We start from the raw sequence: 13,820 nt of genomic DNA, 5'->3' as shown, positions 1-13,820 counted from the left end.
AATTGTAATAAAATTATTTAGTATTATTGTGATCTAGGAAATACTATTGTGAACTGAAAACCAAATTGAAAGTGTATTTCAAAATACTAAGTATCAAAAAACTAAATTTTGTTTATTTTGCACAAGTAGTTTTCAAGTTATTTAGTGGGTCGAAATTTGACTGGATCTTAACCGTACGTTACCTATCTGAAATCTTAACTTAAACTTGACATTATAATAATCTCTCATATTTGGACAATTAGAAGTTAATACTAAGTAACTTATTTAAGCCGCACAATATACTTTAATTATTTTATAAATAGGTATATTCTAAAATTACTATACCAGAGATTAAAAAAATATAAAAGAATGAACAGTTTATTTTACATATAACAAAATAAATATTAAAATATAATTTCTAATCTAGTTTGAGGAAGTTTGACCGACTGGTTGATTATCTCACATGAAAAGTGGTTTCATCAACAGCTTCAGTTAATGCAGTAAAATTATTAATTTCAATGCTAAGATATATTATAAGCAAGTTAGTTGTAAAATTAAAAACTTAATTTTAAAGTTTTTAAACTATATTTTTTGTAGTAGTATACCATTAAACAGTATTTGACTTGGAATAACCTTTAGGAAACTAAACCTTAATTTTAACAATTTCTTTTTTTTTAAATTAAATTCAAAAAAAAATCAAAAGTTTTACAGTTAATTCTGTGAACAGAAAGTAATCGATTAAAAAAATCTTTTAATTAGGTTAACATTTTTTTTGTAACTGTAGCATTCTTTTTGATAGCTTATTTAATACTGTTTAAATTTATTTTTTCTCTAGTTATTAGCCAATAATAATTTACCAGAAGAAAATAGTAAAAAACTAAAAGCTAGTGTTGAACTATTACAATAAACAACACATTCTAATTTCTAATATATTAAAAATTAAGATAAAACAAAAAACAGTTGTATTAATAGTTTAAAATTCCTTAATATATAGATTTTTCAACAATAATAAATCAAGTAAGAAAATAAAATTGAGTTTAAGAATCTTTTAAATGAAAAATTTGAAGTCATTTCAAACAGAGACCTCAAATCTATACTCTTTTAAAACCAAAAAATAAAATTTTGAAATAAAAACTTTAATAGTTATCATTTTTTTTTTTTATACAGATTAAACAAGTAATAAAAAAAATATGTCAAATAAATTTATTTAAAACAAATACTTTAATCACTATGCTATAAAAATTTTAGTGTAATGTTCAACCACAAATATAAACTAAAAAGTTATACAGGTCAAAATAAAACTATTAACAGATTTAAAACATAAACCATTTAATAAATACAGTAGACTTCCGCTTGAGTTCACACTTTGAACAAAATCAAAAAGTGCAAACTCAAAAATTATTACCATTTTTTTTACAAAATGATAATTTTAAATATGTTATATGCAATAACGTTATGCATAAACATGAAATCAACTAAAACATAAAACAAACATTCATTAAAAAACAGATCTATATAAGCTATTAAATATTATGTATTTTTTGTTTTATTAATACTTAGTTAGTAATAGACTTTATTTAAGTTAAATTTTAGAAAATATAAATTTGCACTTTTTTTTGGGTAAAAAGTGCGAACTCAAGAGGAACTCTACCGTAATAAATATTTATAAGGCATTATGCAAACCTGGTGTAAAATAAATAACTTAATAAAATTTTTATTATAAAAAGTCTACTTAAATACAATACAAACCAGGTTAAATAAGAAGTATTTTAAAAGATCGAATAAAACAAAATAAACTTTCCAAAAATTATGTCTGCTACTGAAGTCTAATATAATGTGAAGGATGAGTTTTAAGACTGCTTGCAAGTTTTTCTAATCTGATTCTTAATCCGTAAAATAAAGTCTCCTTTACAAATATCTAGATTAGATCTTTTGCTCAAGATGTTGATAACTGAACTGAAAGCTTTCTCGACAACATAGCTAGAAGGAAAAACTATAAACAGCAATCTAAATTCCTCTCAAATTATTGGATACTTTTGCCTTAATTTTTGTTGAGTCCAAAAGCTTTTATATCGTTATTTGGAAAAATTTACTTTAAGTTCAAGGTCAGTTTGTAAGTCTGAGAAGGTTTCCTGTAAGTCGTTTACTTCAAAAAGATCTGCCTCGAAGAGATCTATATTTTTATCTATATGATAGCTTTTTTGTGTCAAATCGAAATTTTACTTCTTAATATGTTAAAATTGTTAAAAATTCCAGATTTTTTAGGTTTTTTTTTTGCCTAAACTGTAAAATTCCAGGTTTTTCCAGGTTTCTAGGTAAATAAGCAACCCTGTATAGTTTTATTTCTTAGTCTAACTTAGTGACTTTTCAAAAAAACAATTGGAAATAAAAGTATACAGGGTTGCCAGTTTACCTAGAAATTTTATAATATATAACATAGATTTTTAAAAACACTTTATGATCCCAAATAGCATTTATGTCAGGTTATAAAATGGTGAGAGGGATTCCGATCGTCTATGATCTATGTAATTGTTAAATAAGAAAACATATGAACGAAAATATGTAATTTACTTAAAAGTAGGAGTTATAAGTACCTGATTTTTTTCTCTTTATTTTACATAAACAAAATAAACTTTTTTATGTTTAAGTTTTACCTCAGGGTCAAATATTTATAAGCCAGCTAAAATTAGTAAAATAGCAATATAAAAAGTAAAAATTTTATGACAGCCCAAAACTTTAAAATCGCCCCCTTTTCGCCCCCTTACTAGTTATCGCCCACCCTTTCGCCCCCTTACTAATTATCGCCCCCGACTTACTAAAATCGCCCCCAGCACTTTGGGAAACCCTGGTTTAGAGTATAGCAGATAGCTTATACTAAGTAAATTTCCATGCAAAAATGATTTAAAAACAGTTTTACAAAAAACCAAGAAATAAAATTTGAAATATAATTTAAATAATTTTCGTGTTTTTGTTTGCCTATATTATTTTTATATGTTAAAATATTCAGAAAGGGCATACAGTAACCTCTCGCTTATTTACGCACATTGTGTCCACAGAAAAAATGCGTAAAGATATGAGAGATCGTAAAGATACGAGAGTAACCAAATATACTTACTATAAAGGCTGTTTTTTGATATTGCTTCTAGTTAAAAGCAGAATGGGGACTTTCCCACTTTTAACAATTTGTTTACTTTTTTTATAAATAAGAAAACAAAAGATAAAAATATACTTATATTAAAAGAAAAATATTTAAATTTATACAAAATAATAATACTTGTAAAAAATTTTTACTAATTTTAATAATAGGTAGATTTTACCTTTATCTTTATTTATATGTGACTCATTTGATACTTAACATTTATATTCTATTCTACTTAGCAAATTAAATTTATAATTAAGCATTTTTTTACAATTAAGAAATGGTGTGGTGTCTACATTAAAATTGGTTTCTATAGCTTTTTACAAAAATATGCATTTGGTATTATAAGGGATTTCTTCTTTTGAACAAAAATGTATAAAATTTAAGAAAAATGTTTAATAAAAATTGTTTATATTACTATAACTTTTTTTAGTTTTACCTTTGCCCACATAAGAATAAACTTATTTTGCATAGTATTTAAGATATATTAATGTTTTTAAATGAAATCACAATAAACCTCGTTTGTGCAGTATTACAAAAAAATAAATTTTTTATTTTTGATTTTCTTAAAATTCTAAAATGCGTAACTAAACGAGAGTGTGTACAGATGCGAGAGGTTACTATAGTGCTTAATTTTTCTAAAATTCACTCAAATTCCTTTAAAAATTTTGACGCTAAAAGACTTGTCAGATTTCATTGAATTCAGCGACCTTTGTATAAAATTTTAATACAAGAGATTTTACTAAAAATGTTTAAGTGAAATAAAAATAAAATTTTTTTAACATAAAGTGTAAACTCTTTTTTAAATTTCCTCGACTAGTAATGACCATAAAAACCAAAATAGCACGATTATCAAAATATGTTATAAACTTGAATACCTTATAAATAGTGAACGTTGAAGTAACTCAATAAAAAACTAGAAATATTTCTCAATTCATAGTTTTACTAATACTCTAAACTAGGCAAACTCTACAATAATTTTTGATAATTCCAAAACACGCAACAAATATCAACATACTACATAAGTAAAATTTAATTTTACAAATGCTTTTATATAAAAATATAATACTTAATTGAACATAGTAAGTTTATATAAAACTTAGTAAAAGAACTAAATAACACTATCTTAGAATTAAAAAAAAAATTACTATTGTCTGTTGTATAAAAACATGCAATATATATCTTTTTGGTTTTAAGTTTTATGTCATAAAATAGTTGATTTTTATCAGTTTAGATGTTAGTATAGTGACTAACGCTTAAGTTTATGTTTTTGAATAGTTACTCTAAGTGAAGTGATTTCTTTGAAGTTGAGTGTTATGTAGGTCTTTCAAAACTTCCTATCATTTAAATAGCATAAAAACTCTTTGCTTTTTTACAAGTTTAACAAAATGTATATAGAAACTGTTGTTGTTTAGTGTTGGTTTTCGTTTATCAATTTCTAGCTATACATTTCTTTTTCTAAAGTATTTTACTCTTTTAATTTTTTTTTGATGTTTTAATTTAGCGTCTTAATTTAAAAATATCTACTAAAAATTTAGAAACTGTTTAGTTTTAGACTTATAATAAAAAGTTTAAAAAAAATTGTTGTGAGTATTAAGTTATATATGTTAATTAAGTTACGCTTAAAATTATTAAAGGTTAGGAAATTCAAGTATGTTTCATGATCTTAAAAGTACTAAATTCTTATATTATGTTTTTTAAATTACAGAAATTCAAGTTCTTTTGAAAACATGTAAGAGACTAAATCTCAAAAAGTTACTTGAAGTACATAAAAAAAAAATACAGCTGAAAGCTTAACTAGCAAGATTATATGGTTAAATATAAGAATAGAGTATAAAAATACTAGGTAGAACTCATATATAATAAAAACAAACCATGTTTTAGTAAGTTGTATAATTTTGAATTTAATTACAAACTAAAGTTCTGTTTTTTATTTTTTTATAACTTAATAAATAACAAAAGTAAAACTTAGGATGCACTATTTTTTTGTATTTTAGTGTTTACATATTTTGATTACCTTAAAGATCACGAATGTTTAGCTAGCCAGATTTACTTACTGGGCGCAGCGCAGTTTTAACTTTCGTGGTTTAAATATCATTAGAAATAAAAATATGCAGGCGGGTTATAGTTCGCCGACCATTGGTCAAATGCTTAAATGTTTTTTTGAAAACTTTACTTATGGTACAACATAAGATAAACGCTATTACATTTAAATCTTGTGATCAGTGCTATATTGGCTTCTTTTTTGTTTAAATAATTGCTAGAAATAATGCTCAGTGATATTTAAGTAGCTCGAAAAAAAAGTTCACAAATATGTATATTGAAAATAAAATATTTTACTTGAACTACTTTCATAATTTAGTTCTAGATTTATTGAATTGTTCTGTTAAAAGCTATATAGATATTCTTAAACAAAAACTCTTATAACTTATGTTCTTTTATTTTGTTAGTCAAGTAGATTATATTAAATTTTATCTTTTTTTCAAAATTTAATTTTTTTTGAAACTTTTTAATCTGTTCTAGATAATAACATAAAGTGCAAATGCAAAAAAAAAAATCAAACTTTATTTACCAAAAAAAAAAGTTTTCACCTTTGTTGAATTAGATAAAAGTACGCACTTTAGCAGATGAGATTTTGAGTGGTAAGCAGTTGATTTTTCATAATTAACTTGATGCATATATTTATGGATCTTTTTGTAAAATCAAGCTCAGCAAATGTACATTTCACTTAAAAGTGAGTAAAAATTTCAAAAATAAAAACTTAAAAACAACAAGCAAGAACAGTTTTACAGGAATGTCAAATAACAAATTGCAAAACTTCAGACAAGCCCGTCATAAACTGAGAGGGCCTGAACAATTGACTGGTCGCTTTTCGCTCCGACCAAGAACTCTTCCTGAGTCAGTCGACCGTCACCGTTCTGTTAGAAAAAAAGTATAATGTACAAAGAAGACACGATTAAGTCCTTTGTATGTGTTTTGAAACAACAACAACAAAAAAGAACAATAGAATAAGCTTTTAACTATAAACGCAGTTTTTTGTAGTGAGACAAAAATAATGTTTTCAATTAGTAATATAGTTTAAGTTTCTTAATTAAATATAAGACAAAATTTTAAAAACTTAAATTCATGATTAAAAAAATGAAGCCATTTTAATTTAAACAAATTATTGACTAACTTTTTTTCTAATAGAAAAATAATGAAATAGTTGCCTTTATCCAATAGTATAAGGTTTAAAATTTTAATAATCGTCAACAAGCAGCGAGAAAATAAATCTAATATTAAACTCACAGAAAAAAAGATTGTACTGTTATTTTTTTACTCTACAAATATCCTCTAACTTAATAATTTTAAGCATGAAATGATAATAAAAAAAAATTAAGTTAAGTAGACAAGTATGGTACCGTTACAACAATTTTTTTTTAATTTTTATATTGTTTATATTGCATATAATTCTGATTAAAATACATAGTCAAAGTAACTACTGAGTTTTCTTGTTTAAAAAATGTTTAGGCTTTTAACTTTGATACTTTTATACTTTTCTTAAACTTTTGTTTTATGTACCTTGGTTATACTGAGTGTTAAACTTACCTTATCCATTAAATCAAATATTTTGTCTACTCTCTTTTGTGGCGTGTTTTCCTCAGCAGGCAAGTTCACTGATTCTCCCTTTTAAAATACTTAAATTGTATATTTTTGTTTTGTAAAAATATATAATTTTTTTTTAATATATACATATATATATATATTGTATAACATATATATATTGAACAAAATTTAAGATATATCTTATATATTTAAAACTACTAAATTATCCAACAATAAAATTCGAATTCTTTTTTTAACAAAGGCTTCTAAAAAGTTAATATTTAATCAAGCAGGATCTTTATGTTTAATTTATAAAAACACTAATAAAGTTTAAAATACCAAGTGAAATGTTTATGGAAGGCTACCAATGTTAAGACAATTACAAACTTGTTGTTGTAAAAAAAGCTAACAGCAGATACTTAAACATACTTCAAAACTTTGTTTTAAATAAAAAAATGACTTTAATTAACTTCTTTATTTTAAAGTTATAAATAACTATAAAATTGTCGTAAAAAAAAGTAAAAATGTCTAAAAATACTAAATATAGAAGGTAAAGCATACTTAGAATTAAAAACATTTACAGTTTTGTTTTAATGAATTTTATACACAACGCTAAATAAAAGTTGTTAAACATATAGAAAAACAAATTAAACTTGTGCACGAATTCTTTTTTATAAATTCGAAGCTGTCATCACTAGTAAACGCCTTAAACGTTCTTTTCAAAAAAAAAAAAAGAATTATCAATGTATTTTTAGATATAGTAAAAGATAAAAATTTACTTTAGAATAAGTGTTTGAGTCTTTTGTTTTTATTACTTTAGTTGTAATTTCTTTGCTTAGAATTCATAATTTTAGGTTTTAGAAGTTAAGGCAAATGACTATACAGTTTTTAGAAAACAAATTTATTGTTTTTTGAAGATAAGTAATTATTTTAGTTTACTTAGATACATAGAAAGTATACATAAAAGATAAAAAATTATACCAAAGTTTTAACTATAAAAAACCATCAATATACTTTAGATACTGTTGAAAATACTAGTTTTAGCATGGTTAATTCTAATTGTTTAATTATAATAGTTAAAAAAAACTGTATAACGAGTAATCGCAAATTACAAACTAAACTATTATAAATGTGACTTTTACAGAAACAATACAACTGATTTTTTTTAAACCTTTAATATTTCAATACGTAGTTTAAATGTTTAACCATAATCAACGTTTTATTTTACAAATTATCTTAAACATAACTAAAAAAATACTTATAAGAAACATAATATGAACCTCGGTGATAAAACTGACCTAAATTATAAGTTTACAATGAATTTACTTTAGCCTTTTCCAGTACATTTTGAATTTAAGTAAAAGGTTTTTTATCTTACTAATCAAAAGCATGCAAAATTATTTATTTAAGATAAGACTGACTTAAACCCGACTAAAAGTTTACAAACTGTGGCAAACCACTGAGCTAAAGAATAAATAAACGTTTTCTTCTGTGCTAAATTAAAAAAATTAATAATTCAACAAACGATAATGGGGTTCTTTCTGTTTTGAAACTTTTCAAACTAGTTTAAAGCAGAGTACGAAAAACAAAAGGCTGAAACCGATTGCAGTAGATTAGTACTTTAAAAGTTCGTATTCCGCGTTTTTGACATACACCTACTTATCTTTTGGATTTGTATAAAAGAAACAGTAAAACTTGAAAGGTCATGGATGTATTGCAAGCTTAAAGTTACAAAATATTTCTGTTACATGAAATTACATAGCCTTATTATCATTACTTGAAGTTAGAAACTTTAAATTTTAAAGTTAAAAAAACAAACCTTCACAATAAACTAAATTCTTTGTTTAAGCACTACTTAAACTTTTAATGAATTTTCTAAGTAAAATTTAGGTTGATAATTCAATCAGTTTTAAAACTCTTGATAAGATAAGCTAATTGAAAATAAATTTACTAACCACCATGGAAAAGATAGACTCAACAATTGAAAGCATTTCAGTTTTTGTTATATAGCCGTCGTTATCAAGATCATACAAGTGAAAAGCCCCTGTGAATTTCAAAGTAGATCATATAAAAAACGAACAAAAAGTTTATTTTACTAAAACCAACCTTGAGTTTTTTGTCAAACAGTACTTTCTTAAATTAAATAACCTGCACGTCAAAAAAAACTTGAATTTAATAAAACAAATAAATTTGCCGATGATGTAGTAAAAAATATATTGTAATAAATTACACGAAAATCGATATGTGACATGCTAAAATCACTATCGCAAACTCACATGTCAAATTTAAATATGTTTGAACGCTTTATGAGTATCTCGAAAACGAAAACAGTTCGATAGAAGAAAGTCGACCGCAGTTATTCTTTGAGCTTAAACTATGAAGTCCTCGTTTAATTAAACTTTATATGATTTATAATTTACGTATACTTCTTGTTTAAGTTTGTGCTTAAAAAACAGCTTTTACTTACTTATTTTAAATATAAGTCATTTGTGTGACTAGTAATTTCCTTAATGAAATTTTGCGTTTTTTGTTGTTAATAGCTAGGGTGGTTTGTTATTAAAAATTATAAGCTTGTGTTTTAAAACAAATAAACTTTTGAAAACTAAACTTGAAATGAAAGTATTTGATAACAATCCAAGTTTCGTTGAAATAAACAAAAGGTTTAATCAATAAAATAGAATATTTAGCGCTTCTAAGTGCAGGTGTAAAGGTTCTATCATTTCATCCGTTATCCATTATACCAAGTTTAAATAACTAAACTAAAAAATAAGTTTTTAGTAAAATTTCAAACGATTTTATGAAGATAATCAAAATAAATCTACCTCATAAGTAAATTTAAAAACATTACAAAAAAAAAATTCAAATAAACATTTTGTTGAAGCTTGATTTTGTTGTTTGAATAATTTTTCAAGTATAGATTTAAACAACGATGTTATAACAAAAGTATGGAATATTTAATATATTTTATCCTTTATGAGTCAGTATATTTTATCTAAAACAATTAAAAACAACTAGTGAACGGAAGATAAAATTAAGCAAGAAAATCGTAGATTTATAAACATGCACTGATTAAGAGAGTAAATATTTGAATTGAAGTTCTGTTTAAAACCAAAAAGTTGATGATATTAAGCGATGAAAAACTATACCTAAACCAAGTTTATCACTAGTTAATTGTTTCCTTCTACCCTTACTTTTATATTAATAATTTATTTACCGACTTTATTGATTAAACTTATATAAATCATTTTTATAAAAAGATTAAAAATGACAGTCTACTTAAGCTTTAAAGTGCTTATAAAATAAATGAATTGTAAGATAAACACTAAAACTATTTTGCCATGTTAATGTTTTTTATTTATATTTTTCCAATTTTAGCACACAAAAGTTTAGTTTTTACTTTGTTTAGCTGTTGAACTGATCTTGAACGTAATTCAAAAACAAATATAATTTAGATATAAGTTGATATAAACTAACAGTTAAGCTTATCTTCCAGACTGCCTCTTGAAGTGACTGATAGTGCAGTTATAAACTCTTCAAACTCCACAGTGCCGTCCTTATTTACATCGAAAGTTTTGAAAACAAACTTTGCAAACTTGTCTGAGTTACCCTAAAAGTTTTAACACATTAAGCTTATCTTATAGCAAATTTTTTTAAATGTTTTTAAGGATGTCTAATTTAATTTTTTAGATTTATAAAGTTTGCAAAAAGTTAAAAATTTAGTTAAATAGTTTATGTAAAGTTTTTTCTGTATATGCAGCTAAAGTAAGTTTATTTTTTATTTTTTTATTTTGGTACAAGATAAGCATTGAATCGATGCTAATAGTTGGTATAGAAAAGTAAAAACATGTATTTAATAATTATGATTTCAAAACTAATCGCTTCTTTTAAATTTAATAATTTTTTGAAAACAAATTATTCTATCATTAAGACCAAAACTGATAAAAGCTTAAACTTGATAAAAATAAAATTCCATACCTTAAAACAAAAACTTTAGATTTTTGTTCTCATAAAGATGCCTTTTGCCACAAGTCAAATATTTGCAAACAACATAAAAACATAGCTAAAGAGCATTTTTATCAATAATTTACTAAATTTAAGACACATTTACTATAAAATACTTGATTTCTGAAACAATGAAAACGCCCAAAATGTTTTTTTAAACAATTTTTTTAGTTTCAACTAGGTTTTTACTAAGTAAAATTTTATACAACGAAAAAGCAAAACATTTGAACTTTTTAGCTTTGAAAATGTAATTAACTAGAAAAATACTTAAGTATGATAATAACACACTTTATTTAAGATACAACAAATATTAGTATTCATAAATAATTAAACAAAAACACCTAGAAGTTGTAGTATATACTTCAAAACTCTTAAAACTAGTTTTAATTTATAGTCATTAAACTAAACAGGAAACGTAATGATAATACAACAGTTTATACTTAAAAAATATCTAAAGCATTTTTGACGGAATTAAATAAATAATACTTTATCTTATTTTTCAGAGTTTTTAAAAAACTGTATTTTAAATTAATATTTAATTTCAGCTGATATCTTATTATAAAAAAAAGTTTTGTGTGTGTTTTATGTAAACAAACTAACGCTGTGTTTGTGCTTGTTTTAGATGTGTTTAAACATACATTATCATTTCTTTGCTATCTAAATTTGAACTTAAAACATCAACTTTAGTTAAATATTTTTGAATAACACATGAAAGGACTACAAGAATTGTATAGTAAAATAAATCTTACCAAACATTTAAAAAAGTCACCATGCATTATGCTTCTAAAAACTTTTTAGAACTTGTTTATTAAATATTATTAATATCTTGTAAATATTTGTACTTACAATTACCTTCTTTTATAAAAACAATAAAAGAGAAAACAGTAATTTAAGAAGTTTTCAGGCAAGTTTACCGACTCATTATCAATCATATTTCTACTTCATAACTACTGTTTAAAATTTAAAGATTTTTTGGATGTACGTCAACATTTAGAAACCTCCTAGTTACTTAACTTAAAATAAAAAATTTTCAACTCAGTCAGATACTGTCATATTTACTTTTAAAACTGTATAAAGCAAATTTAAAATCTTTTAAGTTCTTATCTATTGCTAGTACACCCGCAGTATTGGTAGATGCAATAATACTTGGTAGTAAAGTTATTATTAAGCAGTATTATTTTTTTTCCTCTTAAATCTACAAATTGTACATTTCTTTTTTCGCTTGTTTTTGAGGTAAACTCAGTGATTGATTTAGTTTGTTTAACTTTAATAATTAACAATTAATTAATAACAATTTAGTAATAATTTATATAATGTTTTGCTGTAAATTTTTGTATATAATTATACAATAACCTTAAAAACTAAAGTTTAAACCTTATAAAAATATTTAATCTTTTTTTCACTTCATTATAAAAGTACAAACATTTATTAGATTGAAAATTAACTTTTTATCGAAATAACTAAACCTTGAAATAACCGAACGTGATAATGTTATACCTTTTGTAATTTTTGGTAAAACTGTTTTTTTATTCATTTAGTTTTACTCCTACTTTTATTTATTTCTGATTACCTCTTCGTGATAACTAAACGAGAAATTAGTTTTCATAGTCAATAAAGTTTATAACTTTAATTTTGAAAAGTTTTAAAATCTTTTATTCAATATGAAATAGTTATAAAAATGTTATTATATTTATGTTACGTGGATACAGGTTAGAACAGGTAAAATACACCATGTTTCCTTCTTATACAATAAAAAGCGACTACAGGTTTTTCAAAAAAAGTTTATAGACCAACTTTTAAAATACAATACTACTTAATATACATGTAGTGTATGATGGAAATGTCAATTTTACGTGGTTCACACTCAAGCGTTAGCAAAATACGCTTCGTAAGTAAATAAACAATTTTATGTTTACATTTGCTATTGCGTTTTAAAATCTTGGAACCTATTATTTTACAAACCAACTGACACTATAAAAGCTTTGTTTTTCTAACTTAGGCGACCTTTTATAATGAAAAAATGACTTTTTTGTTCATAAAAATAAAATAACAAGCTATTGTTATTCATCAAATATTTTTTTTAATATAACTTTAAAAAAATGTTCATGTTTATAGGCTTTTTAAGCTAAGTAAAAATCCTTGCTTTGAGGTTTTATTGAAGCTAAAAAAAGATAAATTGAAAACCAAAATCCAAGTCGTTACAAGTCACCAGCAGCAGAAAACACAAACGTCAAGGATACATTGTATACATTTATAGAAACTCTTACTTGCGGGAAAAATTGTTTGTAGATGCCTTGAAACTCTTCGTACGACAACTTTCCGGTCGGGCAGTCATGCATGAAACCCTTGTGCCATTGATGCAGTTCCGCCTCACTGACTGTAAAACATATACAAAGTTTAGATATTTACAATAGATTTTTTCTTATTAGTTTCAATTAAGGTTAGCTTACAAAACGATTTTAATTTTTTATTAATGTTACAAAAAATAGTTTGTAAGTTTTAAGTTTTATATTGGCTGTATGTTACGAATTTATGCAATCTAAAAAATATTATTTTAGTAATATTGTAACAACCTTTAAACTAACACCATTGTAGCTCGTGCGCTTTTTAAAAAAGTTTTATTTTTACCTAATCAAAGTATCTTAATACCACTTTGAGCATAATATAGTTTAGTTTTAGTTCAACTAACACTTAGTTTCCTTCGTCAACTTTTCTAAAACTTCAGGTCTTAGTTTTGTCTTTTGTTGTCCCATGGTATAGTTTTATTCAAATTTGTTTGCTATTCTATTTAATTTATTAAAAATTAAGAAACATTTAGATACTAAAATATCGAATCAATCGATAGATAAAAAAAAACTGACAGTAAGAATAATATTTGTTCAAATAAATTCGAGCTGCAGAGTAGCTCTACTCTAAATACAGACATTATTAATAATTAGATACAACAGTTTTCAAAACAAGTATATTATATTTAACTAGCTGTCCACCGATAAATTAACATTAAAAATATTAAACAATAGTGAATATTGTTTTCTTTCTTTATGTTGTAGTACTTTAAGTTTTGAGGTACAATTTAACTTAGAAAAAATAATTTAGAAACAGTATGAATAAAGCT

General features: G+C 23.9%; 1 protein-coding gene across 1 annotated transcript; it reads right to left on the bottom strand.

The window, feature by feature from the left end:
* Positions 1-5,665: 5,665 nt before the first annotated feature.
* On the bottom strand, positions 5,666-13,491 carry LOC145837004 (neuronal calcium sensor 1-like). Its single transcript, XM_082944771.1, has 6 exons — positions 13,395-13,491; positions 12,973-13,082; positions 10,178-10,310; positions 8,659-8,747; positions 6,707-6,784; positions 5,666-6,036 (listed from the first exon to the last, which is right to left on the bottom strand). Exons 1-6 carry the CDS (start codon positions 13,456-13,458, stop codon positions 5,938-5,940), a joined length of 573 nt encoding a protein of 190 aa, XP_082800897.1. The 5' UTR covers positions 13,459-13,491; the 3' UTR covers positions 5,666-5,937.
* Positions 13,492-13,820: the final 329 nt, after the last annotated feature.

This window comes from Thalia democratica, chromosome 5, assembly GCF_965202585.1.
Source record: "Thalia democratica chromosome 5, ktThaDemo2.hap1.1, whole genome shotgun sequence".
In the NCBI taxonomy this organism is placed as follows: domain Eukaryota; kingdom Metazoa; phylum Chordata; class Thaliacea; order Salpida; family Salpidae; genus Thalia; species Thalia democratica.
The sequence above is the reverse complement of the archived record's forward strand: the minus strand, read 5'-3'. Positions and strand labels throughout refer to the sequence as shown.